General features: G+C 40.9%; 1 protein-coding gene across 1 annotated transcript in view; it reads right to left on the reverse strand.

The window, feature by feature from the left end:
- Positions 1-1,647, reverse strand: part of col11a2 (collagen, type XI, alpha 2) — a 40,906-nt gene that overhangs the window by 20,818 nt on the left and 18,441 nt on the right. The window contains exon 7 of the mRNA XM_013915470.1: positions 342-461. Coding sequence (XP_013770924.1) covers positions 342-461 — 120 coding nt within the window. The remainder of the gene's footprint in view (positions 1-341; positions 462-1,647) is intronic.

Raw genomic sequence — 1,647 nt, forward strand, 5'->3', positions numbered from 1 at the left:
ACTCTTGCTGTTAGGAAAAACGGGAACCACGTAAAAATATCCGATGGTACACTCGGATGATTGCGGTGCATTCTGTTTTGAAAGAGGTTTTTCTTATGTCTTGTCACGTGACATCGATGCCAACAAAACAGTGATGAGTGGTTAGAAAAGTAAACGGAGAAACAAAGAGCTTAAACTACTTTGTTACACTACAAAGACTGGGCTCACCACCACACAGGAATCACATCATCCTCTCCCTCACAGGTTTTTATTAAAACACTCGTATGTGAAATTTAAGCTGTTCTGTGGACTCTAGCTTGACTTGATGTGTGCTTCTGATAAGTGTGTCATCTTCTTTTTACCTGTACAGCGTTTTCTTCTTGTCCAACCACCTCACCCTCTGGCTCTGTGAAGGTCTCCTCATAGTAATAATCAGTCTCTGTAGGGGTGTGGCCAGCCTCAGAATATTCAGTGTCTACATCCTAATTGGTCAAGTGGACAGGAAGTGGGGGAGCAGGGAGGAAGTAAGCAAATTCGATTGAGAGAGTATGGTTAGTTCAAAGTCTGCTTCTGGTTCATGATGAGTTAAAAGAAGAAATGAGACATGAAACTGTGGTTGGCAAAGGCAAAGAGCTTTTTAGCTGCAACTCACATCTTTAAAGTTTAAAGAACCGTTTTTGAAAAGAAATTTCAGGTCGTTTCAGAATCTCAGTGACTATAAATGTTGCCTTACGCAAGATTTAGAGAGTCATTGAGATAACTGTAGTGAGATTTCTTTTCATTTCTTCGCTGAACCATTTTTGCTTTTTAAAGCTCACAAGCCAAGACTTAAGAAAGGGTGAAATATGCTCGTATTGGTGGTAGAACTGAGAGCTTCTAGCCATCCCATCAGGTGAAAACATCATAACATGATGTTCTGGGATGAACTAGTTTCACCTCAGGATGAGACAACAGTGAAAAAACCCCATTAAACAGCCTCACAGAACACGATTCAGTGAAGTCAATCACTGCTTTCCACAGCATGCACTTCACGTTCTTCACCTCGACGAACATTTACTGAAATTCTGATTTTAAGCAAAGCATGATGGAAAGTTCTGTGAAGCTGCTTTACTCACATGAGATACAAAATATGACAGCAGACAGGGAGACGGAGATCAGGGAGAAAACACAGGTACGCAAAAAACAACCAAAACATAGAGAGGACAGAGTGACAGGGAGGTCTGATGTGTTGCAAGTGTGTAAAATATGATAGTATGTGTTGCATTTATGTGCCATAGCAATCCATGCTCATTCATTAGACCCGTATGTTAAAGGTTTCCCCGGAAAGAAAGAAACAGAGGGCTGGAGTGCGTTTATGATCTGACATCCAGTTTCAGCAGCTTGAAGGTAGGAGTGAAGTAAAGAACAGTGAAACCGTTCAATTAGCCATGCTTCACTTTGCACCGCTGTACCATATCATATGTGGAAGCTGGCGTGATCATGGAGATCATATGATATATGAACAGACAGCTTGGTATGAACCAGCTTCCATTCTGAAGGCCAGATTTTGCATCATCGAGGATTTGCATCAAAATTACTGAAAGTTCAAAGAATTCACAAAAGAAAGCAGGAAAAAAAGAGGTTTCATAAAACTTTTGCTGCAGATCCTGGATGATGGAAAGATCTGGA

The sequence above is a fragment of the Pundamilia nyererei genome, unplaced genomic scaffold (assembly GCF_000239375.1).
Source record: "Pundamilia nyererei isolate P.nyererei 1_Seehausen unplaced genomic scaffold, PunNye1.0 scaffold00309, whole genome shotgun sequence".
In the NCBI taxonomy this organism is placed as follows: domain Eukaryota; kingdom Metazoa; phylum Chordata; class Actinopteri; order Cichliformes; family Cichlidae; genus Pundamilia; species Pundamilia nyererei.